At 51.0% G+C, this 12,940-nt stretch overlaps 1 protein-coding gene across 9 annotated transcripts in view; it reads right to left on the bottom strand.

The window, feature by feature from the left end:
* Positions 1 to 590: 590 nt before the first annotated feature.
* MAPKAP1 (MAPK associated protein 1) overlaps positions 591 to 12,940 on the bottom strand; it is a 228,496-nt gene continuing 216,146 nt past the window's right edge. For all 9 annotated transcript variants that reach the window (XM_061154649.1, XM_061154651.1, XM_061154648.1 and 6 more), the window contains 2 exons: positions 5,724 to 5,821; positions 591 to 1,133 (listed from right to left, as the gene is read on the bottom strand). In XM_061154649.1, the coding sequence (XP_061010632.1) occupies positions 1,008 to 1,133; positions 5,724 to 5,821 (224 nt within the window). In that variant the 3' untranslated portion in view covers positions 591 to 1,007. The remainder of the gene's footprint in view (positions 1,134 to 5,723; positions 5,822 to 12,940) is intronic.

Here is a 12,940-nt window from a genome sequence, read left to right as displayed (position 1 = left end):
TTGGCCCGAGGGGTGTGTGTCAGCAGATGCCCGTTCCCTTGCCCCCCACCCCCGGGAGCGGGACCCCTGGCAGCAGTTCCCCACACCCTGAGGTCTCCGATCAACTGAAAGCAGTGACTTTCCTGCCGCTGGGACCAGGGGGCAGGCACTGTGAAGAGAGAAGAGGCTTCAGAGTCCAGGGCAAGCCCAGATGCGGGCCTGACTGTTGGCTCAAACTCAGCCTGGCTCCCGAGGAAACAGCAGCCTGGCGTGACCCCCGTTTCCCCACGCCCCAAGCTTGACACGCAGTCCTGCCTTCCTGAAGTCAGAGGTGCCAGAGAAGCTGGGGAGAGAAGGCTTCCAAAGGGGAGGGTGGCACAGCCCCGGACACACATCATTACGTCCCCTCCCGAACTTCAGTAAGATGCTATCCTCAGACCAACGCACTCATTTAAACAAATGGCATAGTTAAAACTATTGACTAAACCCTAAACATTTCTTTTGAAAAATCGAGCCATAGCTTTTCCAATCTACCTGTTCAATATGGGGAGCAGATTTTAAAAAGAATAACATAATCAATCCTGCCCCAAAGAATGGTCCGTCATACCAACCATGATAAAGAGTTTATTAAAAGGAAGAAGAAGGAAAAAAAAGAAATGTACACTTTTGTTCTTCGGTTGTTTTAGGAAATTTGATCAAGCTGCAAGGACACGTCTGGGCGCGGCTATGTACATCCTTGCGCGGGCTGTCAGGCAGTGAAGATGGCAGGGCCTCTCAGGGCTCCTCGCCGTGTCGTCCGGCCCCGGGCACTGCTCGGCGAAGCCACTGTCAGTCAGGCTCCGGTCCCGTGGAAATGTCCCCAGCTCTGTCCGAGGGAGTGCCCCCCTTCCCCTGGAGCCCACCAGCCCTGTCCCCGTGAGCCAGGAGCTGGCCTCCCCGAGGACCGCAGGACACAGGGTGGGCGAGAGCCACCTGGCCCCAGCAGGCGGCTCTGCGCTCCGGCCACAGACTGAAGCTGGAGGCCACTGTCACTGTTGCCCTGATTTCTTTTCCTTCTGGAAGCTGAAGCTTGTGCGTCTGTTCAGTTTTCTTTGTTTTTGAGCGAAATAGTCAGCCCGTGCAGTGCTTGCTCGCGATTCCAGGATGTAGTTAACCTAGAAAGCAAGCGGACACAGCCGTCACTCGCCAGCCACTCTCTGCTCACCCAGGACGAGCGAGGGGAGAGCCCGGCCCTGGGCTGGGCACGCCCTGGGTCTGGCGCTCCCCCTGAGCACACAGTCCGGTCATCACCACAACCCTGCGGGGTGGGCTCGAAGCCCACCGCACGACGGGGAGACAGGCCTGGAGAAGACACGTGACTGTGCAGGCCTGTGAGTCCCTGGTGCAGCTTTTCTGACTCCTGAGCCCGAGTTCCCTCCTTACCACGTGCCGCCTCCCAGAACCTCCCTGGTTCTGTCCCCGCCTGCCGTGCGGCCCTGGGCTCGCACACAACTTCCCCGAACCCTGCTTAACTCGTCTGAAAGACAAGACGTCACAGGGATGAAAACCAAACCAAAATAAGGCTCTGTGTTCAGCCTCCCGGTAGTTGGGGTGCTTCCAAGCTCACAGCGCCCCACTAGCTATGGCTCATTTGATAAACAGGAAACTGAGGCTCAGAGAAGGGGACCGAGCTGCCCTGGATCACCGGGAGGTCACAGCCAGAGCTGGGACAGGCACCGTCAGAACCCTGGGCAGGGGCACAGCTGGGCCTCCCAAGTGCCAACCTTACTGCTCCCCCTGAGGTCTCCCGGGCTCGTTTCAGATCCCCCCGTGCTGGGTGGTCACTGCCACCATCACCTCTGGGACTGAGTCCCTGTCTTGTCTGAACCTCGTCCCATGCTTGGCTCAAGTGGCAGAGGGAAAATTAAGACTTGGTTCCTGACCCGAGGAGCTCACAGCCTAGGGAGTGACCAACAGAACAAGTGTGACAACAGACACAGAAGGAGCAGAAAGGAATGGGGACAGTAACTAATGGGGACATGTGGGGAGGGAAGTCTTGCGAGGGGACGAAGGAGCTGGGTTTTGAGGGATAAATAGGAGTTTGGGGTGTACAAGGGATGGGGAGAACCAGCATGCATCAAGGCACAACAGTGGAACACAGCAAGGGGGTGTCCATGGCCATTCAGAAGCTGACGGGCCAGACAAGGCAAGGTGCAGAGGAGCCAGGGAAGGGCGGCAATACTGTGATCAGACCTGTGCCCGGCGTGAGGGTGAGCCCCTGGCTGGGCAGGGGCACAGGGCAGCAGCAGTGCTTGGAGCACTTTTCAAGGATGAACTCATTTAACCCTCACAACAGCATTAGGAGAAGAGGGCGGCACAGGATAGGTGGCTGAATGACATCACCGATTCAATGAACATGGACTTGGGCAAACTCCAGGAGATGGTGCAGGACAGGGAGGTCTGGCATGCTGCAGTCCATGGGGTCACAAAGAGTCGGTCATGACTTAGCAACTAAACAACAACAACGGCCTTAGGAGGAGGCGGCTGCTATTGTTATCCCCACTGTACAGAGGAGAAAACCGAGGCGCAGAATGGTAATGTCATTTACTTGAGGTTATGGAGCTAGTAAGAGTTTGGGTTAGAACCTGAACCAGTTCTGCGGCTCCCCGCCTTCTCAGAGCCCCCACCCCCTCACCTCCTCAGACTCCCCTTGTCCCACTGCCCCAGCAGCCCTCTGGCTGGGCCTGTCTATGAACCAACACTGTTTCTCTCCAACCTCAAAGATCTGAAAGTTAGAAACCTGAATACTCCTGGCTAGAGAACTAAGCCACCCCTTCTGTTGATTCTACATTGAGGGCCACGTGTCCTGCCCCGAGGGGAGAGGCCTCTGCTGATCGAGGAAGAACCAAGGTGCTCGGGGGGAAGCAGTTTAAACAGCTTGGCTCGTGTGGGGCTGGGGCTCCATCACAGTGTCCCCTCCAAACTTTCTGCTCTGATAGTCACCGGCAGCAGGCGTTAAGGGCTGGTGTCTGAATACAGAAGGCTTGACATGCTCAGCCCGCTGCCTCGCCAAGTTACCAGCTGAGAGCAATAAATCATGAGGCCGGCAGGGCCGGGTGATGACGTGGGACACCGCAGACAATGCATGGAAAGAAGGGGTTTTATCATTCTTAATAAGAGCAATCTTTGGATTCAATTGTTTGCACAATCAGCCAGCCTACTGTTTTCAGTGTATTTTTGGCACATGTAACTTGACAAAAGCATTTAACAATGATCCTTAACAGGCCAAGTATTTCCTAAATTTATTATCTTCAGTGCTTTGTGATAATCACATAGATAATTTTAATGGAAGATTAATGTAATAATCAAAAGATAAAAACGCCCTTTGGTCTGCCATTAGCTGGTTAATATGCTGTGGCTTAAAACTTGCACAATTTTATGCACTATAGAGTGTTTCACTTTCAATGCATTTTACAGCTTAAGGCATAAAAATATAGGGAGTTTTCATGGTCAATAAAGTCACAGCCTCCATCACTTGATCATGAGAAGAACCCAACCTGAAGAGACCAATGATTCCTCTGAGAGTCATCTTGAAGCCTGCAGAATTAGGGACCACACACGGCTTAGCTCAACTCTATCTCGGGTGGGGTGGGGTGGGGGGGAGTCTGGGACTGCTCAGCTGGGTTCGAGCTACCTCTGTGTGCTCTGGAGCCTTGGGCCTCTATATTCTCATCTATAAAGTAGGGTAATAGTGTCCACGGGTTTCCCAGATGGCACAGCGGTAAAGAATCCACCTGCCAATGCAGGAGACACAAGAGATGCCGGTTCGACCCCTGGGTCAGGACAGTCTCCTGGAGGAGGAAACGGCAACCCACTCTAGTATTTTTGTCTGGGAAATCCCATGGACAGAGAAGCCTGGCAGGCTAACAGTGCATGAGGTTGCAAAGAGTCGGACTTGACTGAGCGCACACACACATACACAATAATGTCTACATGGGGCAGGGCAGTTGTGAGAATGAAATGAGATCATGTACATAAAAGTTCTCGTAGACAGTTGGTGCTCAATAAATGGGTCCCATGGGGAAAAACAGAATGAGATAAAAATAATTTGATGGCAAGTTGCCTATTTGTAATGGTCTGACATCAGCGTCTCATCCTTGTTTCCTCTTTTCCGTTTCAGTCTAAAGCTCTCGTTTTATGTGAAACTCCTTAATTCTAGAACTACCACATACGCTACTGGTGTCTATGACCAACCTGAGCAGAACCTCTGATGGAAGCATTTCTACTAAGTGGGGCCAACAGTCACTGAGTGTTGGTGCAAAGCCCCAGGAAGACACTGGCAATGGCAGATCAGGCTAAGTATTGAAACTGCTTTAAAAATCTGAGATCGGAGACGTGAAATTTAATCTTCCATCAGGATCGCGGCCATTAGCTTCTCTAAGTAAATCAGGCTGGGACTCTCCTGGAGACTCGAGCACGATGCAATATTTCTACAAGCATTTTCATATGAAAACAGACAATTTAGGGAAGGCGCTAGGCCTTGGGGATTTTGCAGAAAAGCATCTGCTTCCAGGGAACGTTTGGTCCTGGAAAATGATTTCTCTGCACTTGTTCTTCCGCAGTCTTGCACTGAAGTCATAAACTTGTGTTTCTGTCATCAATCTGCTGTTGTGAAAATTATTTTGATGTCAAACACAGGATTATAATTTTACTAGAATCCTTCTGAAGTCTTGAATATTTTAATGCTGGCTATAAAAAAAAGGCCAGCCCTGATGGGGTAATGGGAGTATTTCTCTACCTGGCCCCTGAATGTGGCATGTGCTCCCTGGGTGGCCTGGGGATGCCCAGGCAGGTAACTCTTAGATCCCTGCTTTCAAGCACTCCAGGCAGGCACTGCCCGCTGGCTGTTCTGATGGGTTCCGACCCGGGGTCGTCTAGAAACCCTTTGCTTTCCGTCCAACTGGTCATGCTACTCTGTCTCGGCTCTCAATTCTCCTCCTGGCAGCTTTATCCTTTTAATTCTCATCTACCACTTTTGAAAATCTTTTGTGGACACAAAATGTTTCTGTGAAACAATTTCATTTCACCGAAATCTCCTGTTCAATTCCTGCATGCCACGCACACCTGGTGCCTTAGGAGCACAGGTTCTAGAATCCCCCAAACCTGGGGTCAGGTTGTGGTTCTGCCAAGTCCCACTCCTGGCTGAGTTAGTTCTCCCTTGAGCCTCAGTTTTCATCTAGGAAATGGGAATGATTTTATATCACTACCTCACAGAGGTGTGAAGGCTCCTTGAGTTGGGACAGGCCAAGTGCCTGGCGCAGATCCTGCACTTCGCGACCCTTCAGTGTATCTTAGTACTATTACTACTATTACTAACACTTGATGACGTTTACTCTTAAGAGGAAAACGAATGACCACTTAGGTAGGTAGGCTCACGGCATCTCATTTAATATTGTCTCTAGCAGCGCTTTGGTGGGGTGAGGCAGAGTAGCTACCATGATCCCCATTTTACAGGAGGAGAAACAGAGGTCCAGAGAGGTGATGTGACTGGCCAGAGTCACACACTGGAGGGGTGGGAGCCCCTTAGCACAGAGCAGCCGACTTATGACCCAGGCCTGGGTGAGCACCAGCTGGGCAACCTGCAGGCAGCGGAGCGTCTCTGCAGAACTGGCCCAGGAGCCTCACCAGTGCTGCGGGGTGGGGGTGGGAGGCGGGGTGCGGGCAACCCTGCACACCCCGGGCCTGGGCCGAGCAGGAACACTCACCTTGAGCACTATTTCATTGACGGTAGCAGCGTCAGATTCAAAGTAGAGGTGTTTATAGTCGTGATTGCTTAGATACGTGAGCTTAAATATCGCGTGACCTGGAGGGAGAGAGAAAAGGCAGGGTGAGGGGCTCTGGTAGATCACCTCGGGGGAGGCCCCCAGAGTCTCCTTTTATCATCCAGTTCCCGGGACAGGGTGGAGGCTGCCGGGCAGCCACTCTTCCTGGAGCGGTTCACCTCGTCATCATAGGCTGGGAGGGAGCGTCAGGTCCCGCTCCACAGCGGAGAGGGTGGGTGCAAGGCTCTACGGAACTACTCCCACACGGTAATTACATGGAGATGGTGGTATTTTTTAAGGTAGAAGGCCAATTAGCTCCAAATTATTACTCTAAAAATAAAATAACTGTGCTTAAAGTCAAATAAATGAGCAACAGGAAGGGGAAAGGCCGATAGTAACGCGATTATGAGGGTCTCCAGGGCCGGCTCCTGTGGGAGGGGAGTCCGGGTCGTGTGACCCCTCCCGTGTGGAGGCTGCTCCCAAGGCCTCTGGTCATTTCCTGGGAGGATGGGTGGGCTGGGGGCAGAGGAGGGCACGGAGAGGCTGCTCTGAAAGCTGCCACCTTACACAGCAGACTGACCTCAGGAGGTCGGATCCTCTGAGCACTCGGATCCCCCAGAGATCTGAGTTCTTTTGCACCCCTTTCCTACCACCTTCAGGGCCACCCTGTCACTTCTGGGACTGCTTCCTGGTCTGGCTTCATCACACTCTACCACCCTCAGGTGCCACAGACCAGCCCGGGGGCTCTGCACACACCCACCTGTCCACACCTGGGATGTCCCCGCTTAACTTGTCTCTAAAAGACCTGCCCATGCTGGCCCTCCAGCTCAGCCGGCACCTCCACGGGATACATTCCTAGGCATCTTCTCACACAGTGCTCGGCCGTCAGAGAAACCCGCGTACGTGTCGCGCCACCTGCAGCCGTGTCCACACCCCCTGTGGCTGTCCTTGGGGCCAGACGTGCCAATCAGATTCCCTCCTCCAGGCGCCTGCCCGCGTCAGCCCTGCGTACTTGACGCTCTCCCTGGCCATCAGGGCATGCTGTCCTTGGGTTCTGGGAGACCCCTGTGGCCGTCCCAGAAAGTCCTCTTTCTCCTTGAGCTGTTCTGAAGTGGGTTTCCACTTCTGGCAACCAAGGGAGCACTGCTCCAGAGATATGCAGTCAGACAGAGCTCAGCAAACGTTCCCAGACCAAGGGGCAGCTGGTGACACCTCGCTCCCAGAGGCCTCCTGCTAACCAACCTCAGACACAATGCTCCCCCCGTCTGCTCTGCAGACTTTGATGCTCCTGAGACTAAAATTCAGCATATCCTTTCTATTAGGCATTCTCATCCGTTGTCCTTTTAATTGAAGCAGTGGCTGGTCATAGTTATTAATTAATAATATATCACCTGTATTACTGTAAGTTCACCTCTTTCCCGGAGAAACCTTCTTGGAAACTTTATTTACAGTAGCTAATTCTTCAGATCTCCCCAAATAAACTGATATATGCTGAACGTCTGGGGCCAGAAAAGTGAAAGTGTCGGTATTTTATCCTGGAAACATCATGGTGATATACTCATCGTGACTACAAATTCAATATTGAAAAAACTAGCTAATAATTTCTGAAAAACCTTGCTTTCAGTCACTTGACAAATTTAGCCTGGTTCTCAATCGTGGTACTGAAATATTAGAATTCTTAGCTGAAAGTTCATCATTTCGTGAATGTATAAATTACCTGTTTCTGAGAAGTGGATCTCATGTTAAAAGGGTGTATATGTATGTCAGGGCGTGCGTGTGTGTATTCCTTGATCTCACAGGATTCAGCTTGGAACCATCTGAGTCTCGGTGATGATACTGCCATGTGTTAGAACAATGCGGATCTCTCTGATGGCCCTGCTGTGACCGAGCAGAGATGTCTGTGAAGGTCACAGGGCTGTGAAGGACGAACAGAGACGCCCCCTCCAGGAGGCCTTACTGCTGACACCTGGCCACGACAGACACAGACTCCAGTGCCTGGGGCTGCAAAGGACCAGAAGGTCTTAGGGAGACCCGTGGACCCGAAGCTTCGGGGTTCACTGACCACTCTGATAAGTGATCTCACGGACTGTCTATCCCACCTGCTCCCACTCGTCACTGACAAAACCAACACCTCAGTCACTAGAGCGTTTTTTGCCTGAACAACTGAGACACCATTAAAAACCTGTCCGGCGGGTGCTTTTCAGGACGAGCCAGACCTACACACGGCACATGTGACATGAGGTCTGCAGGGGCCTAGGGCCTCTGATGGAAGCCTCCACACTGTCCCCCGGGATCATACAGGCTCATAGAAAGAGGCCTGTGGTCCACCTACACACCAGCCACAGGACAAAACCAAACTATCGCCCCATGGCATGTCTCTGGGATGGCAGAATATTTGGGTCAGGAGACTACAAACATACCCCCGTGTGTGTCATGCTGAGCTTGGAGGCTGTGAGCGTCCCTTGTCTGTCCCCAGAGCTCTTTCCAGACCCCCAAGGAAGAGGGAAGCAAGCAGGAGTGATGAAGAGTGCACCCCACGTAGCTGAAGCCTCGGACTTGCTTGTCCTTTCCGGGAAAACATTCACATCACTGAGGGAGGAGGATACAGAGAACGCTATCTGGGGAGCCTGCATCAGAATTCAACAAATCGGCCCTCAAGCGACTCTTACAGAGGCAACAACTGGGCTAGGGTGTGGGGGGACATCCCCGCAGCCCGCCCCTTCCTGCTCAGTGGGAGGACTGGGGGGCGGCGAGCTCGAGTTAACCCAGAGTCACGCTGTCACCCCTGCCGGAGCCCTGGAGCGTGCGGCCGAGGCGCTCCAGGAGTTTTCGTTCTGCGGCTCTTCTCCTTGCTCCAGGGATCCCTGAGTTGCTGGGTGTCCAGAAGGGCAGGTTGACTCACTCACGTCCTGCCAGGAGCGCCCGGGCCAGAGGGATGAACACCAGGAACACCAAGAGACTAGGACGATGAGCAGGACGAGGAAGGGGATCACAGGGAGACAGCAGGAGACCCCAGGGTAGCGGGATGGCCTGGAGGCAGAAGGGCCATCAGAGGCAGTTTCCTACAGAAGCTGACGCCTGTCTGAGCCGTTCTAGAGGAGAAAGGGGGGTCAGCTGGGTAAAGGCGGAGTGGAGAAGGATGTAACAGGGTAAGGACAGAGCAACCTGCAGGACAAAAGGCAGCAGGCCTTCCAGATGGCACTCTGAGCAGTGGACAGGCAGGACGTGATGGGACACAGGTCAGACACAGGGAATGCCCGCATTCCCAGCTGAGGGAGCCACTAGTGGGCTCTAAGTTGGGCAGTAAATGGTCAAATTGTGCTTTGGGGCATTCGCCCTGGCTCCCCAGGGCCTAGAGGCTGGGGGACCAACTGCCACAGTCCTCTCGGTAGGAGCATACTCACGCGGTTTTGAGCCAGATGGGGGCAAAAAGGATGCTGAGAAAGGGATCGCCTTGAGAACTGTAGAGAAGGAACTGTGGCAGGACTTGGAAATGCTTTTACAATAGAATAGCTAATAAGCAGAATTCACACTTGTATAATTTCACCCAATCCGAAGCCCATAGATTCAAGTTAATTGACCTAGTTCTGGAAATGAATCTATCAATAACCATGAGTAGTTTATGCTACGTGGTAAATTTCCACCAGAGGTGTCTGGGTAGATGGAATCACTGGCATTTCTACACCAACTGAACAGAACAGAAACACAGTGAGAGAAGTCTGTTATCAAACCCTCCTCAGCCTCGGGCAGCTCGAGGCTCACCTCAGATAAAGGGGGCAGAGGGGTCAAGTGCCCTCCTCGGCTGCAGCCTTCCAGGGCGTCTGTCCTGGGACGTGAGAGGGAACGAGAGGTGGGCAGGTTACTCTTGCAAACTCAACGAAAATGAGCAGCTTTCATAGGGAAAGAGTGAACCATAGGGGCAAACTGTACAAAGGCCAGCTGAGGAAGAATGACGATGTTACTTGGTGATTTCCGTTACTATGGTTTGCAGATACTGCATGTTTTTTTTTTTTTTTAAAAACAAATTGAAGGTTTGTGGCAGCCGAGCACTGTCAGATGATGGTAAGCATTTTTTAACAATAAAGTATTTTAAAATTAAGGTATGTAAATTATTTTCTTAGACATAATGTTACTATTGCACACCTAACAGACTATATATTGTATAGATATGACTTTTCTATGCATTGGGAAACCCCCCAAAATGTGCGTGACTTGCTTTACTGTGGTTGGCCTGCAACCCAACCTGCAGTGTCTCTGAGGCATGCCTGTGTATCAGTAACGATGTAAAAGAAAACACAAAGTCTGATATTCCAATTAGTCCAAATGATTTTGCTTGGGTTGTTAAACTGTTTGGAAATTTAAGCATGACAAAAGCCTGGGATGCAGAGGGGGAAATGTGAGCGCTGGTCAGAGACTTGGGAAGAAACCCAGGTGCGCTGAGTCCCAGGGCTGAGACTGTGGGAGGCACCGCCCTCCAGGAGCCCAGGTCTGCCCGGGAGGAGACCGCACCTATGACATCTCAGGTGGTGCTCAGACGCAGTGGGGGCTCACGGGGGATGGTGGCCGTCATTGTCACACCTGTGATGGAACTGGTATTTGAAGCTAAACTCCTCATTATTTTGAAGATCTGGTTTTTAATTGGGCCTTCTTTGAGCAGACTTGCTTTCAGAGTTGTAGGAATACAAATGCAATGTAATGGAATATAAAATGAAGTATCCAAGCCCTGGTCACATATCCAGATTTGCTCAGGGCACTGAAACTATACGTCTGCTTCTGAATACTGAAAGTCTGGGTATGTGAAAATGTATTTACATTTAAATATTTTTTTTTTTCCCCAAAGGAAAACAGAGAAGGTGGAACGTAACACTGAACAGAAACTAATTAGCAGCACAGATGTCAGAAACGGAGATGTTTGAGCTTTTGTGCTGTAATTTATCATCAGCATTATGAGTTTTAACTTAAACAAGAGGCTGTGTTGAAAAACAGGTTCTTCTGGTCAATGGGGGGGAGTGGCCATTCAGAAAAAGCTGCTGTTGTCACAAGATGGGACAGCTGAAGCAGAGGGCCAGTAGTTTACACACTCCTGCTGAAAGAAGGGCTCCTAGATCTCCACTGCCAAGGGAACTGAGATGGTGGTTTCAGAGGAGGCTCTCTTCTAAACGACCTGCGGGCATCGACTGTGGCCGTCAATGACGGGTCAGAGCTGGGACTTCCAAATTGAGCCGGCAGCCCACCTGTGTCCAAAATCCTTCGAGGGTCATCACTTGCCAGGAAAGCCAAAAGTAAATTTGAATATTTGTTTTTCTTTTTCAATTAAAAAATATAAATTATATTTTAAAATGATGAGACATTGAGAAGGCAGAGGAAAAACTTCCACCCTCGACCCCCATAATACCAACACCGGCACAGTGACAGGCAGGGTCTCTTCTCCAGCCATCCCATGTCTGTTTCTACACAATTGTAATCAGACAGTATACCACAATTGGGGGATGATTTCTGCTGTTAACATTTTACGATAGCCTTTTCCTTGTTGACACATGGTCTCCACAACCATCTGTTTCAATGGCTGCCTTTTATTCCATTAAGTAGGTGTGTGCCATGGCTCACGCTACCATCTTTCTGCTGGGGATTTAAGCTGCTTACACTATTGCCGGTATTGTAGGTAAGGCTATGAAGGACATCTCTGCGCATCTGGATTCTTTCTGAATTTCTTTACATCAGACATGGATACTTTTAAGAAGTGGGCTTCCAGGGTCTGACCTTTTCTGGTCCCTCTGGCCTGGAAGTGGGTGGAAAGCTCTCCTTGGATTTTTTGAGGGAAACGGATGGCCTGGGATACTTTGGTCTCTGGGCTGAAAACCCTCCACTGCAAGTAGCATGCCCAGCTGCGCACACGAGCTTCAGTTCAGCGTAATTGAACCCACAAGGCTGGTGCTCCTTTCCGAGCCCCCGATAGTGGCAGAGGCCCCAGTAACTGGAACGAGCTCCTTGACCTCTGGAGCAGGACAGAGTCTGATCCACTTACACTTTTGCCTGAGTCATTCACCCCCTCCCCTCTTTGGCTCCCTCCTATAAACATAATTAAAGCTGATTATAAAAACTCCCATGGCAATGTGATTTCCCTCCTTCCTCTAATTTACTGAAAACACTCTTGCTAAGGTCACAACGACCTCTATGTTGAGAGATCCAGTTGATAATTCTTGGCTTTTACTTTGCTTGGCTCCTCAGCTGTATCTGATACTTCTCTTGAAGTCCCCTCTTCCCATGAAGCCACGGTCAACTGATTCTTCAGCTGACTTCTCCAGTCAATCCGTTTCTTACATTCCCTTGTGGCCGTCTTGTCCTTTCTCTCTCTCTTAAATGATGGTCTTTCCCAGTGTCCTGTCCTTGACTCTCATCACTTCTAATTCCATTTCTCCTCTGTCAGGTTTGCTCATTGGGTTTTAATTACTACCCAGATGTTGACGGGGCTTTCCAGGTGGTGTTAGTGGTAAAGAACCCACCTGCCAATACAGGATACATAAGAGACGTGGGTTCGATCCTTGGGTCGGAAACATGCCCTGGAGGAAGGCATGGCAATCCATTTTAGTATTCCTGCCTGGAGACTCCCATGGACAGAGGAGCCTGGTGGGCCACAACTCGACAGCGTTTCTTTTCCTTCTGTCTTCAGAATAAAGTCCAAGCTTCTTAGATGATTTTCGAGACCCTAGATTAGCAGTTGTCAAACATTTTGGCTCAGAATCCCCTTACACTCTTAAAGGGGTTGCAAAGAGTCGGACACGACTGAAGCAACTCAGCAGGACAGATGTTGATGATCCCAAAGCAGATGTCTGGCCGAAACCTTTCTTCAGACTTTCAGAGCCAACCACAGGCCATCCTCTACGGCCTGCAGTGGTGCAAGCCCAGAGCCAAAGTCTATGTTTCCCCTTAAATCAAAAGCTCTGGGGACTTCTATGATGGTCCAGTGGTTAACCTGTCTTCCAATACAGGGGGCAAGGGTTCGATCTCTGGTCAGGGAACTAAGATCCTACCTACCCTGCGGCAACTAGGCCTGCATGCCACAACTAAGACCTGACGCAGCAAAAAATAAATATTCAAAGCTCTGTTAGTGCAACTGGAGGGCTCACCAAGTTCCAAGCATTTGGTCCCCTAAATAGTTT

Source organism: Dama dama, chromosome 11, assembly GCF_033118175.1.
Source record: "Dama dama isolate Ldn47 chromosome 11, ASM3311817v1, whole genome shotgun sequence".
In the NCBI taxonomy this organism is placed as follows: domain Eukaryota; kingdom Metazoa; phylum Chordata; class Mammalia; order Artiodactyla; family Cervidae; genus Dama; species Dama dama.
This window is presented reverse-complemented; position numbering and strand designations above follow the sequence as displayed.